Source organism: Lonchura striata, chromosome Z (genome assembly GCF_050655825.1).
Source record: "Lonchura striata isolate lonStrDom1 chromosome Z, ASM5065582v1, whole genome shotgun sequence".
Classification (NCBI taxonomy): domain Eukaryota; kingdom Metazoa; phylum Chordata; class Aves; order Passeriformes; family Estrildidae; genus Lonchura; species Lonchura striata.
In genome coordinates, this window is record NC_140740.1 from 31,097,936 (window position 1) to 31,123,524 (window position 25,589).

Here is a 25,589-nt window from a genome sequence, read left to right on the forward strand (position 1 = left end):
TTCTGAAACATGATGGAATATAATTGCTTAAAATTTAATTTAGCATCTTAATAAAATATTTTAATTATTTTAAATAAATGTTTAAGTGGAATACTTAGACCTGTGTAAGTTCTGATGCAAAAGTGGGGATAGAGAGAGACCATATTAAAATAGAATAAAATAATTCAGCAAGATACCATGTGGCTCATGGTGACTGTTTTAGTTTTGACCATTCTATGAACAGGATGGAAAAATATAGCAATTATTGCAGTATCATCTGCTTCAAAGATTTGTATTTAATTTTTATCTTGACTTTTAATGAGTTTTGCATTGTCTTTCAAGTGTATGTTCATCCCATATATATATATATATATATATATATATATATATATATATGTATGTATGTATGTATTTTTATAAATATGCATGTTTGCACACATGGCCATGTGTTAGCCATGGATAATAGCTGCCCTTCATGTAGGAGAGGTAGTTTAAATAAAGTTTGTACAAGTTATCCAGGATAGTTTGTCAGCCCTTATGTAGCTGTAGCAGAAACTATAGTAAAGACTTTGTATGTCAGTACATAAAATAAATATGTCAAGAAGGTTGATTGTAAGGGAAATAAATGTGTTGAAGGTGCTAAGCTATGCAAGAGGTTGAGGCCACCAACTGTTTGCTCTCCTGTTGAGAGTAATTTCCCAATAGCAGTCTCAGATTGTGAGTTGTCAGTTGTCAGAGTATGTCAGACTTTCACTTTAGGAAGAAATCAGAAAAGTTTGTATAATTGTCTATACTATTTTGTGTCCTTTTAAAGTGCTGTTCTAGTGAAAATTTCTGTTACTCTTCTTCAAAGAAATATTAATGTAGAACTAAGAGTCAACATTGGGTTAAAAACATGGGCAGAATTTTTGTGAAAACTTACTTCTGCAATACAAAATCACATTTCTTTTCACAGGTCTGGAACATCTTTCACTTCCTAATTTCAGGCTTGTTTGCTATGTCAGCAGCAAGTGAGATCCATGGTCCTGCAGCTTGAGCTAGTTCTAGCTTGTTTATTTCTGTAACAGAAGAACAAAGCATTGTTTAATAAACATTCCAAGTATGTGATAATATCACATCATCTGCTTGTCTTATTGTGCAAAGACAGCTTTCTTGTAAATGTTCTAGGGCATTCTTAAGGTGAAAGGCTTTTATGGCCTGCCAACATCAGATGTAGAGGCTCTGCTTGCTTCAAAGCTTGTCTTAGGGTTCTAATATTATTTTTTAAAATCAACATATATTTAAGAATTCTTTCTCCATTCAACTGTATGACAGCATTTTGTGCCCTTCCTCTCTCCTTCCCACAAAGGCCAAGTAATATAGGTAGGCGAATATATATATATATATGTATATGAAAATATGTACATGTGTATATATATACATACAGTAAATTTTTATACTGGAATCGCTTGCACTTTGCTTAAGAGAAGACTTGAATCACCTTTCTTCTTGGTTATCATTTCTTACAAAGATGCACTCTTATTAATTCCTGTTACAATGAGGATTTGTGGCATGTGAACTATCATGGACAAGTTTCACACTAAAAGTTAGATAAAGTGACTGGTAGGCATAATTCATTCTTGTTGTATCTGAGACTCTTTTATGGTATGGAAGATACTTCTTATTCCCAAGTACAGTCTTTTATTATACTACACTAAAATACCTCTGCAGTGAATAAAAAAGTTTGTAAAATTAGTCCAGCCATTTATTTTATGCAGTTTAATTTTATGCATTTTTTTAGAGACACATTTGGGTAAGGTACTGCTGCCTAGGAATACTGAGAACAGTAGAAAAGTGAGCCAGTTGCCAGAAAATTTAGTCACCTTCTTCAGACACTTTTTCCATTCCAATATAAAACTTCCCTACCCTCTGCATCCCTTGCCTTTTGTCTTTGAAACTGTGGTTCTCCTGCAGGTGAACATTAACTTAATATCAAAAATAACCTCCAAGTCATCATCCTTCTGTTTGGCTGTAGTTATATTTGGAAGGTCTTTGAAAAGGCCTTTTTTATGCCTATCTCTTTGGGAACAGATCAGTTCTACAGGCTTAGGAGCAAGTCAGTGGTTCTGCAGCTTATTGGGCATTGGGAAGCCAGTGTAACCAAGTATGATCTAATCTCTCTGAACAGACTGATGTCTAAAATGATTCCTTTTTTCCCCCCCCAAGTGTCAGTCTTTTTAAGTAATGTGGAGAAATACCAGAACATATGGGTATTTTCCTTCAGGAAACAGCAAGTCTAGGATGCTTTAATACATCTTTAAGCTACTCTTGTCCATCATAGTCTGTGTTCTGACTTTTGTGCAGCACAATATCAGAAGGATATAAAGCTGTGAGAGAGCATCCAAAGGGGACAGTGAGGGGTGTGGAAGGAGAGCCGTATCAGCAGTGACAGCTGGGCTAAGAGGAGTCTGAGGGGAGACCTCACGACAACCTACATCTTCCTCATGGGAGAAAGTGTACAGGCACAGCTGATAACTTCTCTCTGGTGACAAGTGGCAGGACTCTAGGGAATGGCCTGAAGTTGTGTCAAGGCAAGGTATAGGCTGGGTATTAGAAAAAAATTGCTCTCTCAGAGGATGGTTGGGCAGTGGTCACAGCACCAGCCTGAGAGAGTTTAAGAAGTGTTTTGATACTGCACTTTGACATGTGCAGTAGGGCCAGGAGTTGGATGGTGATGATCTTTGTGGGACCCTTCCAGCTCAGGATATCCTATAATAGTTGTTTTAAATCTTATTTCCTGATGCAGTGATGAATATGTGATACCTCAAGTCTCCAGTGTATAATGTTTATAGTTACTAACAGAGTTCTTTCAGTCCAAAATGCCAGCTATACTGAGATCTTAAAACGGATGGAGTTATGATCTCATTAGAATAGTTATTTTATGGGTTGTATGATTTCTACTAATGGTATGTGTTACTATGATGGAAGTATGGAGTTTTATATGAGGTTTAACAAGGCCAAGTGCAAGGTGCTCTACCTGGGTTGGGACAGCCTCTATTATCAATCCAGGCTGGGGGAAGAAGGGATCGAGAGCAGCCCTGTGAGGAGGACCTGGGGGTCTGGTGGGTGAGAGGCTGGACATGACCCAGCCATGGGCACTCACAGCCCAGAAAGCCACATGTGTCCTGGGCTGCAACCAAAGCAGCACAGCCAGCAGGGCAAAAGACAGGATTCTGTCCCTCTGTTCTGGTGAGACCCCAACCTGGAACCTGCAGCTAGTTCTGGGGTCCCCAGCAGAGGAAAGGCATGGAGCAAGTCTGGTGGAGGGCCATAAATATAATTAGAAGGATGGAGCACCTCTCCATGAGGAAGAGCTGAGAGAAATTCAGTCTGGGAAAGGGAAGTAAGGATTACCTTATTGTGGTCTTGTTTCTTGTTCCTCTTGTTCCTGAAGGGAGCCTACAAGAAAGATTGAGAGAGACTGTTTACAAGAACATGCAGTGACAGGACAAGGGGGAAAGGCTTCAGACTGAGTAGGTTTGGGTTAGGTGTTGGAAAGAAATTCTTTACTGTGATGTTAATGAGGCACTAGAATAGTTGTTCAGAGAAGCTGTGGGTGCCCCATCCCTGGAAATGTTCAGGCCAGGTTGGATGGGGTTCTGAGCAACCTGGTTTAGTGAAAGATGTTCCTGCCCATTGCAATGGAGCTGGAACCAGATAGTCTTTAAGGTCCCTTCCAATCCAAGCCATTCTTTGTGTTCTATCCTGTTGTGGTGGTGATGGTACAAGGTGGTTTCAGGTTTGTCTGTGAAGCTAGAAATGGAGAGAGACAGATGGGAGAAGTATAGTAAATCTTTGAAATGCTGATGAGGCCTAGGGAGGGCATATGCATGTAGCAGGTGGGCTTCATACAGCCTTTGACACTTCAATCTTAAATACATTTTTAATAAAGCTGTGTCTAGGTTTCTATGTTATGTCTCTATATGGAAACACTTCTTTTAGTTTGTTTTTGTTTTCCTTAAAACTGCCTCTATACAGAACTCTAAATTCTGAGAAATGGCTTTAGGAAAAATTGTATATATGGGATTTCTGAATAAGATTTTCTGGTGAACTGTGGACATAATGAATGAGTCACCAGGTGAGACTGCTTTTCTTCAGTTAAAAATACTCTGTGATGAACAGGTCTGAAGTTCATGCCATCACAACACCAAAATAGTTACTGTTACATTTGAAAAAATTACTACTCAGTCTCCTCTTTTGAATGAGCTTTTGCTCAGATTGCTTTGGAACCTATAGTAGTAATAAAGGCAGCTCTTTTGACAAGAGGAATTATACTGCTTGAATGTCTTGAAGGGGGAACTGGACAGGAAGGGGCTCAAAAACCTACCCGTAATAAGTGATCATAAATAAATATATAGTTACATTTATTCTGCAGAATTAAAGACGGTATTTTCAATTATAAGATGGTGTCTGGTGTTCTGCTGGTTGCAGTGTGACAACTGAATATTGGCTGGGAGTGGTGAGCACAGTCTTCTGGCTAAGACTCTTTGTTGAAGCATCACTTAATGGTTTGTGGGGAAAAATGTCTTTGGACTGAAATCTCAATATTTTTCATTTTATTTATTTATTTTAAGGTGTGTAATGGTATGAGAGTTTAGGCCAGTCTTGGTAAAAGTACTCTTTCATGTAAAACATTTGAAAACATGATAATCAGATTTCAAATTTATATATCTAGCTTTCAGTTATTCTGCTTTTGTTTTCATGTCCATAGTTTTTATTTCATATAGTAGAAATTACTAGAGGAGTTGGTTGTAAGGCATGATCATTTCTGTCAGTGCATGGAAATCTTCCATCTTCAGTTTCTGTGATGCTATTCTGCTCTTGAAACTTTTAGTCAATTAAAATGGTATATTTTTGATCCTTTTATCAGTCTTTTGCTAACAGAATACTTGTTTGTGCTCTAATTTTGTTGCTGTCTTCCTGATTAACTTTTTAATGAGTGTACTTTCCTTTTTCTAAGGATTTAATCCTTGAATGCTGCTTTCTTATGCTAATTAGATGATTCTCCTCCCTTGTTCTTCTCACTTGTTTCCACAGGTTTTTCCAGTATTTAATCTTTTGCTCTATTTTTATCTGTACTTAGTATCTAATAAAACTTCCAAGAAGATGGGAAGAAATTTTGACTCAAGCATGGCAAGACTTAGTGAACTGGATCTGTGAATGTATTAAAGATATATGAACATACTCAGTGACAATATAAACTTTAGAGAATAGAATTCATGCAAATAACAGGAGATTCAACAAGTCTGAGAGGACAGTTTTGCTTCTGTATAACTAAGCTTCATGTTGTTAATCTTTTTGCCTCTACAAAGTACTTGCTAGATGTTTTAGTAAAATTTTAGCTCCTCAATTCTATTCTCCCTTTTCAGAAATTTCAAAAATTAGAAGAAAAACTTCTAAAGTCTCTGTCTCCACTCTAAAAAATATATTATTTTTTCTACTTTGTAAGAACTTTGGGTTTTATGCTTTTACATTTCTTTTAGATGCTTTTGTAACTCCACTTTTTTTGGTTTTTCTATCACAAACCACTGTTTTCTTGTTATGCAAGTCTTATGATGCACTTGAAAGCATGGAAAAAGAGCAGTTTGCCACTTCTATTGCTTGGTTTTAAATTGCAGACATCTGTATTTTCTCTGCAAAGACCTCTTCTGACTATCTAGTGTTACATGGATAGAATACATGTATTATACTGTTTCATACTTCACTGCTTTGTTGTAAGTACATAAAGCTTTACATTATTTTGAAGTGTTTTTTTGTTTTCTTTGGGTGTTCTTAATTTTTTTTTTTTATATATACTGTAGGCATATGCATCAGGATGTGATATTGTGGTCCTGGGGACTGACTTTGAAAGATTACAGATAATCCCTGGAGCTAAACATGGAAACATACAAGTGGGATGTGTGGACTGTTCAATGCAACAGGGCAAGGTATGTAGAGCAGTGTTTCTAATAATGTTCCAGCAATGTCATGTTAAGCACCTTCTTAGGAATATGTATACTTGCAAGTTAGGGAAATTATACTACAATGAATAGTAAAATGACTGATTGCTTTCTGTCTTTACTTGTAAACAGCACAGTAAATGTGAAATAGTAACCATAGATATGATAGATGGTTGTAGAAGATAGACAGGACTGCGCAGGACACTGGATTCAGGGATATGTTCAGGACAAGAAATTGACTAAGATATTACTAAGTTGGAAGCAAAAGTAATTTATTCACTATGGCTTTGCACTACTGGACATGTCATTGACATACTTTGACATATTAGTGACTGGCAGGAGATGAGCTTCCTGATGTTCCTTCAGGACATCCAGAAAAATTACATCTGTCTCAAGCAATTCATAAAGCCTCTCTTGGATGGGGTTTGCTTTCTTGAATTCTTAGCTTTTGCTTTTTTGTTAGTAGGTCTGCATCAGAATGTTGCATTTTAGACAACATTGGGTTTTAATTCCTTTTAAGAGAGCTTTCTTTTTTTAATTTTCCTGTCAGAGTGAAAAAGAAATAACCAGGTGACTGTTCAGTGGGATGTCACAGTTCCATAATACCCCGTTGAAATGTCACAGGGATTAAACTGTTGACCAATTCAGTGGGAACTCTGGATAACTATTTGTTCATGTAAGAGGGGTTTTCTACCTCTGTTGTTTCTTTAGTCTTGTTCTTGTGAGTAGATAATGTCAGCTTTCTGGTCATTACTAGAAGCCTTATGAGCTGATGAGAGCTTTGGTTATATCCTGGTGTCCATCTTGAGACAAGACCTCTGATGGAAACCAGTTTGTGTTTGTATGAACACTGTGCTGATGAAACCCTAGCCACACCCTGTTCTGCTTTTTAGCGTTTGGGTGATAAACTCTGGCAGTGCTAGTGAAAGAACACAAATGAAAATGAGGTAATGTTCTTTGTGTATCTGGCACCTCATAGCTGTAGTCTGCCTGGGTTTCTCCACTATCTGCTGTTAACTAGAGGGTTTTTGGGTTTTTTTTGAGTTCACTAAGCATTATTTCTCTAAATTTGCAAGGTAATCTGGAGTGCATGATACCAATTTTGTATGTGTTTAAAGGAAAAATTGTCCTTGGATTGTAAATGTACAGACTTGAATATATCACACTGTAAGGCTTACTAAGCTTCAGAGTTTTCTCATTTCTTAAGTAGACCTGTTAGGTCATTTAGAGTCTGCAAGTTGGTATTGTTTGCTGTAAAGAAATTGGATGTGTTTCTAAAATGCTGAAGTACTTACTAAACAGTGGATGGCTAGGAATTTGCTTATTGACTAGACTGATCAGTGCATTTTCAGGTCATTCTTAAAAGGGTGGAATTTTTTCTTAGACATTCTTGATCACTACTGACACACAAATTCCACTTTATTTTGTCAAAATGTACAGTTCCAATGCTCTCAAGTGTGTCTTCATAGGAGAAGTACTCCAGCTCTCTGACCATTTTTGTGTCCCTTCTTTGGACCCAACATGTCCATATCCGCCTGGTGCTGAGGATTTGGTACTCCAACTGATGTCTTACTAGGGTAGGGAAATCATCTCCTTCACCCTACTGGCCACCCTTTTTTTTGAAGCAGTTCAGGACATGGTTGGCTTCCTGGGCTGCAGATGCATGCTGCCAGCTCACATAGTTTTTTTTGTCCTCAATATCCCCAAATCCATGTCCACAGGGTTGCTCTCAGTCTGTTAATTTCCCTAGTCTGTGCTGATGGTATTGATTTTGACTGACCCAGGTGCAGGACGTTACCCTTGGAGACTTGTTGAAGTAGATGATGTTTACATAGCAGCACCTCCCTAGCCGGCCAAGTTCCCTCTGGCTGGTGTCCCTTCCCTCCAGCCCGTCACCTGCCCCATACAGCCTGGTGTTGTCAGGGAACTTGCTGAAGGTGCTCTTGATCCCCCTATATATTATTTTTGGCAGAGCGCAGCTGAGTGACGCTGTGAGCTGAGTTACTGTGGAAACTAGTGGAAAGTTTTGGGAGCAGCAGTTGCTCTGGACACTACAAGTTGAGCATTTTTTAATGCTAATCTTAGTTTATCTTTTAAACCCACTGAACAATAAAATAGGGGGAAAATGTCCACATTTGGATGAAAGGAAAAGAGGAAAAAAATGTAATCTATATGAATTTATATAAATTTTTGCTGTTGGATATGGAATGGAATTATTAGAGTATACAACAGTAAGTGAGGTAGTTAAAGAGAGTTAGAGAGGGCAGATATTAGTCTGCAAAATGCCTGAAGAAACCTTTTCATTGCAAACGTGACAAAATTATTCTTGGCATTTTTAGGTCAGGCTGATTTTAGTAGGATGGAAATTTATTTAACTATCTGTTCTTCTAATATAGAGGGTTTCTCTTAAAGCTATGGATCTGTGGATTTTAAGATATATATGAATCTCTATGTTTGTATAAATCTTAGGCATGACAGTTTAGTTTATTGAAACTCTAGTGGTTGATATCAAAATATATTTTATAAAGCGACTCTTACTTTTTATTATTGTTAAAGGAAAATTGTGACTTCTTTTAAGTCAGAATTTTACAGAAATAGAAAATTGATTATTACAGCATATTATATCTGTAGATGTTCTCCTTTTAACTATTACCACTTCAGAATGCAGAATGCCTATTGTTAATTATCTATGCAGACGCCTTAATTTTTGTAAATCTGTAATTCAGAATAGTTTTTAGCAACATTGTCGTATGACAGTTATCTCATGCTCTCTGCCTGAGATCTTTAACATACATTTGACTTGTTTTGGCTCTTCTTAGCTAATCTTCTAGGATTGCTTTTATATAGATACCTTGAGACCAAATATTATTAATTTTGTCTTAATGCAAGTTTGAACCGGGTGGTGATGTGTGATGAAATAAGACTTTCAAAACTGACCATATTGCAACTTTTTTTGGGCTGTTTCATGCTAGCCTTTATTTACAAGCCTTTACTTGTTTTATTTGCAGTTTTCTGCATTGGGTGTTTTCTTTGCATAGTTTAAGTCTTTTGAAAGAACTTTTAAAAAGGCAGCCTGTTTGAGCACTAGGGAAGTACATCAGTGTACTCTTATTGTGTACTGGTTTCATGTCTGAGAATGTGAATTCTGCAGACTGTTTTGAGTGTTTATGTAGTTTAATATGGGAAGAATATTGCTAATAATCTAATTCTTAAAAATTGTCCAGCTATAGCATCAGTAGTTTACCATGATTAATGAGTAAATGGAAGATTGTATTTTTATTATTGACAAGACTAGCTTAGTTATTTTGAGTAAATGTAATTTTCTGTTTTCAAAAGGAAATACAGATTTGAGCTTCAAATTTATCTACAAGCAGAGTTAAAAGTAAAATCAGTCATTTGCATCTTAGTTTTGTTTGTTCAGCTTGTTTCTTTTATGTGTGTTCATATATAAATATAAATGTATATTACTTTAGATTGCAGCTTCTTATGGAAAGGTGATTTGTATCTTTGAGCCAATTAGTGTCTTGAAGCAGAACAGCAGTCTTCATAATGTAAGTATTTCATCAGTCTTTAATTTATTTGAGCAGTTAAGCCTGACAGATTTTATATTAAAGTAAAGTTTGTTTTAAACTGGGATTCTTTCGATGTCTTCTTCTAGTGCTAGAATAAAGCTGAGACTTAAAGGTGGTCCTTGGGAAGTGAACAGGGTGGGATAAGGACAGAGGCCTGTAATTTAAAATAGTTTTAAGGAAGATAGACTTTACTGTAATGCTTCATATTACTTGGTTATGCAGGTAATAACCAAATAACCCTGCAGTTCATAATTAAAATATACCAGAACCCAAAAAGATGTACATAGCCCCATTCTGCCATGAGTGTAGCCATTAAAATAGGAATTCCTTTTTGAACCATCCTGTGTAGACTTTATGTTTTTATGTGTTTTACAGTTCTAACATTAACTTTTGCTTATGAAATTACATGCCCTTTCCCAAATTGTAATGGTTTCAAAAATCTGAGGCTTTTTTAGAATATCTGACTGAATTATTATACTTCAGTGTTATAATGGTGAATAAGAAAAATACTTATTCTTTTGGCACTTACTTTTGGTGACAGTGGTTTAGCGATTAATATCCAGAATCTTAATTTCTGAATAATAATGTGATTTAGGGCAAGTTACTTAACCATGCTTCTTAGATGAGGAGTCATATGGCTATAATTAGAAGCATTAGATTCTAATTGCAGTCGGTTTGTTGATATAAGAACTTTGACAACAATTGCACAAGGAGCTTCTGTCTCCCTCTTCAGGGGTTTGGTCACCATTTGCATTAACAAATTGTTTATATGACCATCTAGTGGATTCTCATCTTTGTACTAACCAACTCAGTCATAAGATTCTGGATGTACGTGTAAACTTGTGGTATATTATGTATTAGTTGAATAGCTGGAAATGAACACCTACATAATAACTTATATCACTGGAAAGCAGTGGAATAAAATTACAGTAAGATGTGAGTTCTCATGCTTCTATGAACACTTTGGATATATTGCTCTTGTTTATGATCTATCCATCCTGAATGTTTTTCTATACTGGTAAAGAGTACACTTAGTTTGAAATTTCAGGGTTGGAGTAGTAACTGTAAGCAGCAGAGAAAGCAGTCAACCACTCACAATTTGCTTTCAGATGTTTTTAGTTGAAGAAATATTCTGTTACTTCATTCTTTCAGTTGACATTTATGCAATGGTTTCTAGCATATTGTTCAAAGTCACTGTAAGATTGTCTCTGTCTTTCATTTACTGGAATGTTCAGGGTCTAAAAAAACCCAAAACACAAAACAAGCTTTGCAAATACTCTGTGTAAATCCTTATCTGCAGCTGCTTCTTACTGTCTTTTGCCAAACTTCTGAAAGACTTAGTTGTCATATTTTAACTTCACTTGTATTCTGTCTGGTATTTTTGGGGTGGCGGATGACTACTTTTAAGAAAGTCTGTGAATTAAGAAAGAAACCTGTTGGGTCCTAATATTATTTCCAGAAATGTTTTCAGTTTCTTCTATAAATCAAAACATCAAACTTTTTTGGCCTATTACAGAAACAGACAAGATAAATATTTTATAAACTCAATTGTGGACTTACTCTAGAGAGTGAAGTAGTGATGCAAAAGTGAAAAATACTTGACTGTCCTGTTGTATATTTAAAAACAAAAGAGTGGAGGGGAGGTATCATGTGTTGTCTTGACTTTTCTGAACCACTACTTCAGCAATAGGACAGATATCAAACACGAGGTGCCTTTAACTTGTGTCAGTTTAGATATCTTTTCTTTGTTTCAAAAATAAAATCTTATGTCCTCCTAAAAACATTTTCAGATTCCAGTAGTGATTTTATATGCTGGTTTTTTTCAAGCTAAACTTTTAAAATAAGAAGTTAAAGACCTCATAAATATAGCCATATTAGTGAAAAGCTATTTTGTTTTAAAGTCAGAATGAATCACTTTTTATTAGATAAGCATAACATGTTAAACATCTTCATAAAATCTGGAGAATGCAGTGAAGATGTACTATTTATATTATAAAAAGAGGATGGAGGAGGATGAAGAGTTTTAATGCTAATGTTTGTAAATACTTAAAATTTCAGGTGTTAAATTACCAGTGGCAGAAGAATGCTCAAATCTCACTGGAAACCATAGTGCATAATCTGACATGGGATCCCACAGGTATGAACAGGTTAAAAGAAACACTTTTCTATTTGGCACTTCACCTAATTTTTAAAATTTAAATTCTGTCATTCCTTGTGGACAAGGAAAAGGTTTTTGTTCTGTCCTAGCTTGATAGAGAATACTGAAGTGGAGTGCAATGTACCTTTTGTCACTTATTAGAGGAGAACTAACATACTAAGTGCATCTGTATGGTCTGGCTTGAATATCCAAAAAAAATCTAGAAAAGGTGTATCTGCCAGATTCTCGTCTGCAGTTTCAGCTTTGCAGAACTTTTTTTTCTTTCTCTCTCTGCAAAAGTCTATTGTTTGCTACTTGCTTGTTGTTAGATTTCCATAAATATTTTTTCCAGGTACTCGCCTTCTGACTGGTTCCAATTGTCTTCAGCTTTGGTCCAATATTGAGTTGGAAAACACTGATGACAATGACAATACTGAAAGAGCAGGTGTTGGACTTGGAGAGTGGAGATGTATCTGGCAATGCAAGTAAGGACCATTTAAGGACAAGTAATTCCCTTTTCTTTACTGGTTCATAGCTTTGAGATTAAATACTTAGTATAGTTACGTGAAATGCTATTGCATACTGTTACTTGATAAATATTATTGATGTGAGATAAACCTTAATCATATTGTATGTGACATTCTTTCCTCTTATGAGATCAGTTGCAAATGGTTTTGGGAGCAGTTCTTCAGTTACAGAGAACACTAGAAAAATACTGAGGGAAGGCTAATACTGAAGCTCTCCAATAGGCACTCTTCCTTGTAGAAGAAATAAGGTGAAAGCTGTGTGATTGCTGGCAGGTTGCTGGCAGGACTGATTAAAATACGCTTCCTTCTATGTTCAGTGTACTACTTTTCACACATTCCCCCCTGCTTTTACTCCTATTTTTAATAGGTTTATTCTGCATATTTGTAACAATCAAGGTTGATACATTATCTTTTCTGTGTCTCTGAATTCTCTTCTTGTATTCATGTTGATTTTGATATTTGCATTTGTATACTATACATTCAGAAGATTTTAGTTTAGTACTTAAGTTTATAAGACAAATTAAAGCATTCTGCTATAGGCTGGCTTTTCTAGTACAGTGGGGTGGGTACATTGTTCATGTGGGAGCTGTGTACCATATGTCCATATTCTAAAGAAGTTTCCTGAAATGGCTGACTGGGCAGACCCACTCAGGGTTGTCGGGATGACCCCAGGATTGTAAAAATCCTTGTTTCCCAGCCCGTGCAGCCAAAGAAGGAGTCTGAAATGCGTAAGATCAGCTTCTCAAGGTTATTTATTTTTCCTTATCACTAACAATCTTTCTCTGATGGGCTGAGGTCTAGCAGGTTGGTCATGGTGTTCTTTTTGCCACTTCGGGCAGCGTTTACATTTTATACTAAAACTACAAGTATTATGTTTACAATATTGTGCCAATATGTATCGTTTATGTTAGACAGTGTGTCTCTGCTTTAAATCAATAGAAAAGTGTCAACATCATACCAAGACATGGAAGAGAAGAAGGCCCAGGACAATTCCAAATCCCTTCATCTTGACCCCCTGAACCACATTCTAAAAACCCCAAAATTCTACTTTTCACCCTGTGTTAACTCAACTATCACGTTACTCAAACCCCTGTAGCTTGTAATTCCTCATACAAAGTTGGCAGTTTTTTCCACAGGCTAAAATCGAAGCCAGGTGTTTTTGACTTCATGCCAAGGTCTCCGAGCCACCTGCCAGGGTCTTGAGACAGCCAAGGCAGCCAAAGGGATGTCCTGAACTCTGACAATACACCTGAAGTTACTCTTTGTGAAGCATTTAGAATTCTAGTAGGTAGTTCTACAGGTAGCTTTCTGGATGTACCAGAAAAAGATCCATTTTATGATCTTTCAGTTGTTTCTTTTTCTCTATACTTGAACTTTTATCAGTAGTGATGTGTTTTAAAACCCAAGATCATCCAAATGACTGGAAAACCTTATTCCTGTGTGATTAACTTTCTAAATACAAGAACTTAGAGACTTACTCTATTTTTTGAGATGTATTTGAGTGCTCATCTCTCAGCCTAACAAGAGAAGTCAGGCTGTAGACAGAATGCCATTCAGTATGGCTTTAGAATCTGGGGTTCTGGTAATAGTAGTCTAAGATCATACAGAGAGTACTTTTCTTCTGTCCCTTCTGTAACAAGTATTGCATTTGTATAATGTATAAAGACTTAGAAAAGTCTTCTCTGCTCTCCACCTCTTTTCCTCTTTTAAACTCACTTTGCTGGAGATAGAGCTAAGTGTTGCTTTCTTTGAATGAGTAGGTGCTGAAAAGGGTCAACGGAACTTGCTTTTTTTGGATACCTTTGATATCTGTATGTCTTCTGGCATTTATACTGCAGTTAGATTTAGAACAGATTTTTCTTGTAGAGAAGTCTGCAAGAAAGTAATTTTGCCCCTGCAAATAACCTGTTTTAATGCCTGAATGAAACATTCCCAAATGGTTTCATATTTACCCCAGCAGGAGAATTTTGGTTAAACCTGGGTGGACTTCTTTGATACAGGGCTCTTGAAATTACCTTGCTCCTGTTACTGCACATAAATGCACCCTGCTTTTATTGACCTTAACTTGACTTAATCTCTTCTGAAAGTTAGGCCTCAACAACTTCTTAAATGGGTATTAAATTCAAGATTAAAATGTACTCTGTATCTGTCCTGTTCAGTTAAATTTTTGTATGTTCTTGTTGCTATTAATAAGCTTTGTTACTTAGCTAATAACTAAGTGCTTCAAACCCTGTGAAAGAGCTCATCTATTAGGACATCCAATTAAAGTAAAATGCTCCAAAAGTTAACCACATCATTAGGTTTAGAATATTTTGGTGTCACATCTTAGAGCAGTGTTCCCATTCATGTAAAAGCTACTTTCAGGCACTTTTAAACTACATCATTCCTTTTACACTTGAGTTGTATTTTCTTGAGTTGTAATTGTAGGGAATATGGGAAGTGAAGCTGTCTTTCAGAGATGTTGGAAGATAGTATGGTACAACAGAGACCAGTTAGAGAGCCATATAATCCTACTTCCATCGAAATGGAAGTAGAGCATTTTAATCTATTAGCAGCTGCTTTTCTGCTCTGATATTTTTGAATATTGGATATTTAGCTACAAGATTCCGGTTTTCTGGATCATAACAACCATGAGTTGTACATGAGTTTGTATCTTAGTCTTTTGTACTTTGTTAAAACTTAGCTATTTCACACAACAATACACACTTGTACTTAAAAACTTTTTACACATTCAAGGAAAAGAATGTTTAGAATTTTGTAAAAGTTATTAAAGTAGTTTTTCTCTTTTTAATTGTCTTTATTCCATAGAACTGCTTCTCAAGTTTGTTTAATGAAATTCTCACCAGATGGAGAGTTTTTTGCTACTGCTGGAAAGGTAAGCATTTTTTTCCTTATATCAGATAAGGAAATTATATCTTTATCATACAAGCTATTAAAGCAAACCAACAAAAACATATTAAAAAAAAAAGGTTATTTAATGAAAAAAATTTTTTTCATGATTTTTGTGTAGTCTGTCTGTGTGTCTTTACATCTTGGTAAACACGAATTTGGTAGAAAGGTAGTGTGAGGCAGGTAGGTGACATACTAAATATTCACTGCTTACTATTCTAAAATACTGATTTTTAATGATGCCAAATTATAAGACATCAGAAAAAAAAAGAGTTTTGGGGAATTGTGGAATCTGTGGATGAAATCACTGCTAGCTATCCTACTCTAGTGAGGAAGTATAATCAAAATAACAAAGTCTATTAAAAAAAATGAAAAATAGCTCTTTCATAGCTTTTGTGTAAATATATGTGTATGTTGTTCTGTGTCTGTAGAAGAGATTCACATTCCCCTCCATATTGGCACATGATTCATGACAGTGTTTGTGGCCAATCGCACTAGTTAGTTCCGTGTGCTCAATATAGAGCAGTTTGTCAGCAAAAGCAGAACCCCTTGGCAAAATAAGCAAAAAAATTAAAACAAAGTGTCAGTCTTTTGTTTTCCTGAAACAAACTAATCTTTTATTTAACCAAACTTGTTCAGGTTTTATAAGACAATAATGTCTTTTGAAGTCAAAGCAGAAAGAAAAAGATCATATAGAGGATCCAGTGAACAAATGTGACAAACCCGTATGTGAATTTATATTACTTGTTAAGGAATATGAATGGGAGTAATGCCTCAAATTTCTGCTACCATCTAAAGAACCTAGGAGAGGCTACAGAGTTACTAGATACAAAACAACATGCTAGTATGTAAGATTAAGATCAGTTGCTGATACTAGTGAAAACCTGGTTTAAATGTCACAGAATCCAGAGCAAAATTAACCTGACAGAACATTTTTCAGACTGAAGAATAAAAGACAGTTTTGCAATTTGTCCTAGTCTGTCATGGGAGCATGAAAGAAAAATTAGTGTGCACACATAATCATAATAAGTGGTTAGAGCAGTGTTTGATTTAGTACTAATGTGGAACTTGGCTGTTTGGGTCATAGTAGCCCTTAATACATGCTTGAAAGACAAAGAGTTGAAGGTGATTCAGTGACGATTCCCCCTCTCAGCCCCCTTAATTATCAGGCTAGCGCAGAGATCCAAGGCTTTGAGGGGAGGAATATCAGGAGATGGCAAAGATTTCCAAAAGAGGCTCTTACCGATATCTTCCCGATACACGTTGGTTCAGCTCTCTTTATTCTGTCATGTCCATGTGGAGAGCGGGACAAAAGAAGACAAACAGGAAATGTCAGGGGTCTATATAGACTTTGGACAGGGTGGGCTTCCCTGGCTCTCCACCAACCCCGTTGGGGCAGGAAGGAGGGGTCCAGGGTTATCTTGATCAGAGTCACAGGGTCCCAGGGAAGGGGGCACAGAGTGCCCATGAGCTCACTGTAACAATTCAGTCTGCAAATAAATCTTGCTTTTGAGAGGTAGTTGTCATTCATAGTTTTGTGGTTCAGTTATGTGTATCAGGAACAGATGAGTAGTGCACATCTTTATCAGTTGTATGTGTATGTTTTTTCTTTAAAGTTTACCATTTCAGGTCATCATGCTTGAGTGGAAGAATAACTTCTAAGACATTTTCTATCTTTAAAGATTAAGATGTAACAAATCTGTAAAATTGCCTAGATTTTCTTTTCTAGGGAAACTGTACTCCAGTTAACAAGCTTCCATCATATAAAGTGAAATACTACACTTTCTTCATGATAGACTATTATCTGTATAAAAACAAAGCAAGAAATTCTCATGCTCCATTCTTTTTGTGCTTATTTGTATGTTGTATTTCTTGCTGTATGTTCTGTGATGCTTTTAACTGTCACAGAAAGGAGAGCCATTCCAGCCATTTTTCAAACAAATTAAAATTTTCTGTTTGTTTTATGTAAAAAGCAAGTGTTTTGTTATTGTCAACAATATATATGTATTCCACCGTTTTTTGATGGATAGGAGTTAATTTTACAAGTCAAATGTAAATGGCTTAATGATTTCTAAAGTTACAATTTGATGTAATGGTGGAAAAATTAATTAATCTGCAAGTAGCTTATATAAGGGTAATATTATTTCAGAGTTTTTGATTCCAATATCTTATGTCCTGTTATTTTAGATTATAAATTCCTTCAAAGCAAATTACTGAATAAGTAAGAAAATTAGTAAGTAGGAAAATTAATAGCATGTTTTTTACCATAAATGCTTAAGTTAGTTACCTGCTTGGAGAACCCTTAAAGCACATCCTTGCTTCTATGTCTTACACCTTTACTTAACTTTTTGTGAGGGACAATGCTGGTCAGCAGCACCAACCTATTCTCCCCCTAGTAGGGTCATGTTATGCATATGCAGGTTATTTCAATATCTTAGTGTCATTCACATTTAATAGTTGATCAACAACTTGTGAATCTGGGTCCAGATTAATTTATCTAGTCCATGAAGGCATAATCAATTTATATGTGTATCTGAAAAAAGCAGTTTGAGCACTACTGAGCTTGGGTTTTGAGATAACATCTATGACCTCTGTTTGTTTTTCTAACAGTTAAATTTATGCAGGGGTTTGGGAGGTTTTCTGACAAGGTAGAATTAGTTGCATTAACATTTGAATGACATCTCAAGCTAATGCAAGTTGTGTTTTTAGGATTAAAAATTGGCAGCTAATCAGAAGGGTCTATATGAAATCCAGGTTAGTAATGACAGGAGTTAGGTGGAAGTTCTGCTCCTGTGTTTTCTTTAAGATCATGTTTTGAAGTTCCTTTTATGGAACTGTTCCTCTCTGATCAGAAAAGCACTTTAAAGAAAAATGAAACCTCAGGAGATGTACTCTAAAGTACTTGAAATGCATCACATTCTTACACAAGGTAATCTTATTTACTGTCTATTTTTGTCTTTCCACAGGATGACTGTCTTGTGAAAGTATGGTACAATGCAGAGAGCTGGCGGTCAGCTGTATCACCACCTGGTGCCAGTCCAGAAAACCAAGCAAAAGAGCTTGATTTTTCATTTGTTTATTTGGCTCATCCTCGATCAGTAAATTCATTTTCATGGAGAAAGACCAGTAAATTTATGCCACGGTCAGTAGTTCTAATACCTAGTTCATAAATTGCCCCCAAAAAACCCCAAACTGTACAGTCTGCCTCTCTCTAACAGTCAATAGTCACAGAATTATGTTTAACTTCAGTTATTGAGTATGCACACCTTTTATATTGTTTCTGCTCTTGAGAGGATGACAAGTATCCTCTTACCTGGGAAAGAACTGAAAAGATAGAAGTCTCAGAGACTGACTTAGGTATTGAACTAAATACAAAATCAGCTCTTTAAAAGCCATGTCTCTTTGGTGCACTAAGTGACCATTCATGCATTTAATCCTGACATATCCTGATGGAATCAGAACAAAAATCCTGTGACTTGAAGTCCTCTTTCACAAACATTCAAATATTTTCATGTCTTTTTATTGGTTTCTCTACCTAGTACAAAGCTAGACCTCTGTCAGAAATAATATCTGGAAATTTAATAAAGGTATCATTTGGAACTGATACCTTTATTTTGAGGTGTTAGGGTTGTGTTCAGATGATTCCAAAATGACCTGTCCCTAGTTTTCCCCAGTACTTTCAGTCTTAAACTGAAATAGTGTTAGCATTTTTGTGGCCTGCAGCCATCTTTTTGCCATGTTATTCCAAACAGTGAACAAATTTGCGTTCATTTGTATTGAGCAAGTTTATGTTGTTTGTTATACTAGTCTTTAAGACTCTTCAGAAATCTATAGTTCTTACTCTGTACTTTACTGGCAAAAATCCACCTGCTCCATGATTCCTAAGGGAATTTGCTGCTGAACAATCTGGTCATAGCTTTTGAGCTGTATGTAGAGCTAAATTGTGAACTTGTATGACCTGGAACCACGATGATCTGCATAGTTTTTTCTAGTATCTAGTTGAGGGTGATTGAATTTTTTGGCTATATATTTAACACAAGTTACACTTGGAAAATAGTAATTAAGGAAAACTTGTAGATTTAAATTTTCTGTTGTTTTCCTGGTATTATCTGAATTTCTGGATATATATTATTTTGTAAGTGGTATATACCATTAAGATCTTGAATAATGATCAAGTATTCAGAATATTATTAGCTTTTTATGTGAATAACTTTAAAAGATAAAAATTTACATTTTGCTATTCTAGATATGAATTTTTCTTTAAACTAAAATCCACAATTTGCTGTTGCACTATTTTGCGATGACGTTTGAGGTGATTTATGGTCAGATACTTGAACAGAGGGGAAGGCCTTTCCTACATCAATTATTTTCCTAAAAATACATTGATGAGTTTTTCTTGCACTGGTATCTGTAAGTTGGTGCAATTCCAAAGACTGGTAGTGGAAAACTGTTCGGAAACGTTGGTTTATTTTGATGCTGTGTAATAGTTAGCAGCTTCTTCACTCCTTAAATTTTCTTTCATTAGTGGTGCTGTCTGCAATGTACTCCTGACTTGCTGTAAGGATAATGTTTGTCGTCTCTGGGCAGAGACTTTGTTACCCAATGACAGTCTGTTGTATGGGGGAGGATACAGCAATTGGAGTGAAGCAGCGAACTTCACAAACAACTTCAAGAGAAATACTTCAAGTAAAGAAAAAGTGCATAGTGCATTGGAGGTAAGAATTGAAATTGAACAGTGAGAATAAACACACATAAAACCTGTGATCTTAGACAAGTTTGTAATTTGTAACTCAGACATGTATCACAAGCTGAAATCCTTTATACCAGAGATGTGCATAATACGTTATGAAAGGGTGAATTTCCTTGAAATCTCTTGGGCAGGCTAAGCTGACAGCTCTTCTACTGAGCTTCTCACATTGAAGACACACTGTTCCAAAGTCACAACTGCCTATTTTTGTCTGGTGACTGAAGAAGAATGCTTTGCAGTATTTAGTTCAAAGGGCTAGGAGCAGTATGGAGCACACATGATATATAGGTTATGTGAAATCCAAGGGTGATACTGCCTTAAGACATATGGTAGGGGCTCACTTGTTACCTCTGGAGTTGTGGGATGCTCTTTCTGACTTCTGCAACTGGAAAAGCAGTCATATAGAAGGAAGAAAAACAGTCTTTCTGCTGTAGTCCTCAGAGCTGACTGCTCATAAGCATTAAGGCAAATGATTCTTACCAGGTAGTGTTTTCTAACTAGTATGAATCAGGAAGAAAGTATAGCATTAATGGTCTGCTTCAAAGGTATGTAGAGTATATGTGGGCATTGTGCTTTTATCGTAATGGAGTGATGTATTTAGCATGCTCCTAATGCATGCTATACCTGGAAAATAGTGCAGCATACCTGAAAAATATGACAGGCTGAAAGGCACAACAGAAAAAAGGAAATAGTCAAAGAGAGGAGGAAAAAGGTAGCTGGAGGAATTTCTTTCCTGTGGAAAATAAGAGGCAACATTAGAAATCAGAAAGAGCAATTATGTGAAAATTGAGAGAAGGCTGTTTGACATGCTTATGCTGTGTAAAGATGGAAAGCACAGCTAGTGGAAAGGAATGCCAAGAATGTAACACCATTTTTAAACCAGTTGTGTACCTTTGGGTGCTTACATAGATGTCTACAGCACAAAAGGCTTGAACTGTGTAGGTCAGTCTTAAAAACTGAATATTATTCTTTCCTTTGGAAACAAGTATTTGTATAAAAGAAGAAGACCTTAGAACTCACTGGGGCGTATTGTGGGTGTTGTAATGCTGATCTGATTAGATCCAAAGTACGGATCCAGTTTTTCATTAAATGAGACTACTCAGTATTTCTGTTTTGTTCAGAATCTTGAATAAGCATGGTGTATGTTTATGAAAAACAAGAGTATTTTCTGTGTAAGTGTAAAAAGTGTATGAACATAGTCTACGCACTGAAGTATGAAGTAGTTATTACATGAAGTTATTTTATGGGCCTTCATAAATAAATCCAAAGGCACTGGTTTTTCTCTACTGCAGACTCAGCAGAAGTTTGCAAGAAACTCCACTGATTCTTCAAATTAGCTTTTAAGCTGAAAAATATCATTCATTAGCGCCTAGAAAACCACTTGCAGATTAAATCTGCTTTATATTTTTGAAAGGATTTTAAATTATGCCTTATTCTTCATGCAGTTAAACCTGAGGCACTTCCGACGTGGAAGGAGGAGGTCAGGTGCTGTTGTAGCACATACTGGATATGCTCTGCATCAGCAAGATCCTCATGAAACTCATAGGAACATTCCTCCTCATGCAAATGCCCTTTGCCACTACCATATTGCTGCCAGTATCAATCCAGCCACGGGTAAGAAATGTAATCCTTGCTATGAAGTGAACTCTAGTTGCTGTTAGGTATGTGTTCTCGATGGAAACTTAGCAGATGTATTTGTTCAGTGTGACATACACATTCTCTGGACAGAGAGACATATTTCTGTCTCTCAGGATTTCTTGGATAAGGACAGAGAGAAGAAGATGAAACAATCTTTATCTCTGCTTCCTTGTTTTCCCCATGTGGAATGTGCTATGGAGATTGTTTACCTGAAGTGATTACTTGATTGGATTCTGGTGAAGGTTGTTTGGGTTCAATGACCAATTGGATCCCGCTGTGTCTTGGATTCTCACCAGAGAGTAATGGGTTTGTTAGTTAGGTAAGTAAGAAGTATGTAGAATAGTATAGTATCTCTTTAAATAGTATATTAATACAATAATAATTGTAATACAATATAGTTTTAATAAAGCTATCCTTCAGCCTTCTGATCTGGAGCCCAGACATCATAATTTCTTCCCTGATCCAGGGTTCACTGTGTTTTACTATAGTTGAGTATTTATATAATCATGCAAAATTGCTAGTATGTTGGTTTCATTTTTGCGTGAAAGAACTTTATACAGTAATTAAATAATTTGAATAAATTTCCACTGCAGTAATCTTGTCTTTTATGTTGTTCATCATTTAAGTCAGATTGATAGTGTCTAAAATGGAGAAAGCTAAGTATTTGTAACTGGAGTTAAAATTTACTGTGAATTTGCTATGATACTGAGAACACACTGATAAAATAAAAAATGTCTAAGTTTTTAAAATGAACACTGACACTTTAGTGCTGGAATAACCACACATTTGTGTACTTATGTCTGTGAACCAGACAAAACATGACTTCGTCCTGTGTTCCATAAACTTTGATATTGCCTTGCACTGGAACAGCATGTTGATGGGGTTGAGGAAAATTCCCCGTAGCTGCTGATACTTCTGTCTTTATTATTCTTGTCTATGCTGAAGATGATGTGTGTGTCTGCTCATTGAAGAGCTAACTAGAAATGCAGTATGGAATGGTGTTTCGTGAAGGTTCTGATGTGGTTTTCTGTGTCTAGACTTAATGAAAAAACATACTGTGTAATTATTTTCTTCAATTAATTAAGCCCTGTTTTATAGTATTGTCTTTCTGTTCCTACTTACCATTGTTTGAAAGACCAATTTTCAGCTAAGGGCATTTATGATTAGTTCATGTTTCTAGGTATACAGTCTGGTATGATTGGAAAGAACAAGTGACTTCCATTAACACTGCTGTGCTAAGCAAAGCTCTAAACACTTTCTCCTTGATTATTCTTCAGCATTTTAAGTAGTGGTTAATTGGTTCATATTTTAACAGACAGGACTAGAATCACATACAGCCTACCAGAAGGAAACTTCTTACGGTTTTGTGCTGTACCATCAGTGCTATCATATTTCTACTGGAAAAGTCTCCAGTCATTGCTTGTTACTACCCAGTGTCACATAGGAAAGTTTCTTGAAAGCTTCTTGGAGATTTGTATATCTCCTCTATATTTTTTCCTCTTCAGATTGCACAGTGGGCGAGCTAATCTTTTCATGTAGGAAACACATAATCTTTGACCATATTTTTTACTTATTTTTAAAGCATTTCTTATTTTATACAGAATAGCTAATGTCCTGGTTAGCTATCAACCAAGCCCCAGGCAGTTGCTTGCTCACTCCCTGCAGGACTGGGGAGAGAATCAGAAGGGTAAAAGCTAGATACCTCCTGGGTTGAGATAAAACCAATTTAATAGGATTTATCTCCACCTTGCTTTCCTCAATAGGGAAAACAAGAGCTGCATACACAACCAAAGAGACAAAAGGAATGACTTCAGTGCTTCCTGAGGGCAGGGAGATCTTCGGCCATCTCCAGGAGAGCACAGCCCTATCACACCTCCTGGTCATTTGGGATAACAAATACCATCCCTTCAAACTTTCCCTCTTCTTCCTCCCTTCTCCCACTTCAAGCACTGACGATGATGTCCTGTGGTCTGGAGTATCCCTTTGGTCAGTTTCAGTCACCTGTCCTAGCTGTGTGTTCTCCCAATGTCCAGTGTAGCCTCGTGTTCCTCATCAGTGCAACAGTACAAAAACCAGAAAAGGCCTTGGCTCTGTGTAAACCCTGCCCAGCAACAACAAAAACATCTCTGCATTGTCAACCCTGTATTCAGCACAAGTACAAAACATGGCCCATTACCATTCACCATGAAGAAAGTTAACTCTGCCCCAGCCAAAACCAGCACAACTATGCAAACTTTATAATTTTGCCTTTGATAGACTTTGCTGTATAAATATGCCAAGCAGCAAACTCAAAGAATGAGGATAAATATAATTTTGAAAAAGATTAGAAAAATTAGATACTTACAACTTATCTTTGGCTTTTCTAATCTTGTATTCTTTTTATGTTATCTATATTAATCAGTATCTGTTTTAATGTCTTGGATTGCTTGGTCTTTTAACTCAGTTGATTGGAGGATAACAGTTTGTTCTTTATTGTAGAAGCTCTGAAGTAACTTCCACATTTTAAATCTTAATTTGAAGAAATGCGTGTTCTCCCTCACAGTCAAGTCTTTAAGTACCTCTTAAGTCTAACCACATTTTTAAAGTAGGCCTTTTTGTGTGCCCTTTTGAAATTCAATTTAATCCAAAAATTGTATTTCCTTTAATTTGATTTAAACTAAATTGGTTTGTGATCGCTTACTTTAAAATTTGTTATTACTACAGCATTTTAAAGTATATGATAAAAACTAAAGCCAAAACAGCTTTATCTCTCATTCACTTCACATTTTGAAGAATAATGCTTTCATATATACTTGTATATAAGAATATATATAAGAATAAATATAACATGCAACAAAAATCCTTGAGACCTACTTTTATACTGTAATTTTACTTTTTCTGGTGTTCAGCGTGGGTGGAATTGTGTGAAAGGAATAAGCAGTGGTTACTAGGACAAAATTGTCTCTAGGCAATTGCAGGAAAAGTTACTGAATTCAAAGACTTAGAAGTTTTCTTGGAAGAGAGATTGTGATTTATGTAGCAAATGGAAATTCGCTAAGAATAATGTCCAGAGCTGAACATAATTTAGAAGCTGGTAGTTTTAGATGGAAATCGGTAAAAAAGTGATTTCTTTAATGACTTTGATAAATACTTATAAAGCACATAGATTTATAATTTAATCTGAAAAATAATCTTTCTAGTTCACCTTACTCACATTTACTGTAGCTTCACGTTTCAAAGGGTGGCAGCAGCATTTTTTCCTTCAGATTCTGTTACTTTCCAAAGGTATAATGATACTTTTGAGACTGGCATTGGCCTGTGTAGGAAGATAGACTGTATTTCTTAAATGACCTGTGCTACTTCTGCCCCCTTCCCCTGCTGTATCCTTTACCCACAACAAAACCGCTAATTGTCATGGTGCTCCTTTCTTTTATCTTTAATGCTCTCAATTACAATTTTCTTTGACTAGATTGAACGATTAGTAATTGAAACTATTGCTGATTTTGATAAAAACACATTTTGGGTTGAAAAGTATTCTGTCTCCTGGGATGTGGAATTTAAGTAATGCTGCATAAATAGAGAGCAGAAGGAGATGAGACTATACATGGAGACTTCTAGGTGGGATTACATGCACTTTGAGATTTAACGTGTTGCTCTATCACGCATTTGAGGAAATTGCAGTAAATCACCTGTCTGCTTTTTAGCCTTGATTAATTTAGATTATATTACTCTACAGCAGTCTGACCCTTGTTTCTGTCACACACTTTGTGGTTACTGCTTTATTTTTCACAGCAACATGGGACACCAAATACCATCAAACAGCTGTGTGAATTAACAGGATGTATCAGAACTAGAACTCCTGGTGTTTTGTGATGGTGTTACAGAGGGCATTGTTTTATCTCCGTACTAGTTTTCGCTAGTGTAAACCTCTGTGTTCTTTGGTTACAGTGTATATCTACTGCAGCATCCATTGTGGACTAAATGTTGGAAGATTATGCTTAAATGATTTGGTTCATACTCAGCTGTAGTAGCAAAAAAAAAAAAATAACCTGCATTCACAGTATTACATCAACATTGCAGGACCCTATTGTTATCCTAATGCAAGCATACCAAAGAACCTCTGTGTGGAACAAGTCTCAAAGC

At 36.1% G+C, this 25,589-nt stretch overlaps 1 protein-coding gene across 6 annotated transcripts in view; it reads left to right on the forward strand.

Annotated features, from left to right (window-relative positions):
• Positions 1–25,589, forward strand: part of DMXL1 (Dmx like 1) — a 78,950-nt gene that overhangs the window by 3,605 nt on the left and 49,756 nt on the right. For 4 of the 6 annotated variants that reach the window (XM_021546233.3, XM_021546234.3, XM_021546235.4 and 1 more), the window contains exons 2-9: positions 5,820–5,945; positions 9,431–9,508; positions 11,588–11,666; positions 12,019–12,151; positions 15,002–15,068; positions 18,049–18,224; positions 19,608–19,797; positions 21,275–21,443. In XM_021546233.3, coding sequence (XP_021401908.2) covers positions 5,820–5,945; positions 9,431–9,508; positions 11,588–11,666; positions 12,019–12,151; positions 15,002–15,068; positions 18,049–18,224; positions 19,608–19,797; positions 21,275–21,443 — 1,018 coding nt within the window. The other 2 variants (XM_085566409.1, XM_085566410.1) reach the window with 2 other exon arrangements.